Below are 809 nucleotides of genomic sequence, written 5' to 3'. Positions count from 1 at the left end.
CCCTAGATCTAGGGTTCTGTCCTCCCAACCCCCACTTTAGGTTTACTGTATAGACCTCCCATGAGGTGTCTGTTAAGAAAAGAGTTCTGTGGCATCAAAATGGCCATCTGGGGGTTTCTTGGCTAATGTACAGGTGAAAGGAAACTCCCTGCACTCTTGTCATTTAAACAATTCATAAGTCAAAATGTTATTTGTCCAGTGGGTCACAGAGTCACAAACTAACTCTTAGCCAGATCAAATACGTAGAAGTGGTCCTCTGGCCTCCTGGATTTGGTTGGACCAACAGCAGGAGAAAAGTTGAGTTTTGATTGATAGTGATCAAAGGTTGTTGGGCTTCTTATAAAAAATATAAATATATGGAAAAAAACAACCAACATTCCTTTAAAAATATGAAAATCACTCACTGCTGTTCATAACAGATATTTAGACGAAATTCATTCAGAAATGTAAAGTTTTTCAACATTTTGATTAAGGTATTCAAAGACTACTTACTTCAGGAACTGATTGAGTTCCGTGTTGTTCTGTCTGACCAGTTGGGCGCTGACACCGTTCATTATCTGTTTTACTTCACACTGAATTTTCGTATCTGTCAGTGAGAAAATAATTCAAAGCAATTTAACAAGAGACGTTATAGGAATTTGGTGTATCAGCTTTTTGTTGTGGTCTTTCACAAAATAAATTTGTATTTATGGCAAAAGCAGTATGCAAACTTTTAGTAATGACAACGTCAAGCTATATACAAAAAAAAGTTGTCACCAATAATTTAATATATGGATTTCTAAAATTATAGTAATATTAGTGTATGTTGC

General features: G+C 35.5%; 1 protein-coding gene across 1 annotated transcript in view; it reads right to left on the bottom strand.

Annotated features, from left to right (window-relative positions):
• Positions 1-586, bottom strand: part of LOC106518715 (nuclear GTPase SLIP-GC) — a gene marked incomplete at both ends in the record, with an annotated part of 8167 nt that extends 7581 nt beyond the window's left edge. Inside the window, 1 exon segment of the mRNA XM_014010102.1 lies at positions 493-586. Coding sequence (XP_013865556.1) covers positions 493-586 — 94 coding nt within the window.
• Between the last annotated feature and the right edge of the window lie 223 nt (positions 587-809).

The sequence above is a fragment of the Austrofundulus limnaeus genome, unplaced genomic scaffold (assembly GCF_001266775.1).
Source record: "Austrofundulus limnaeus strain Quisiro unplaced genomic scaffold, Austrofundulus_limnaeus-1.0 Scaffold65, whole genome shotgun sequence".
NCBI lineage: Eukaryota > Metazoa > Chordata > Actinopteri > Cyprinodontiformes > Rivulidae > Austrofundulus > Austrofundulus limnaeus.
The sequence above is the reverse complement of the archived record's forward strand: the minus strand, read 5'-3'. Positions and strand labels throughout refer to the sequence as shown.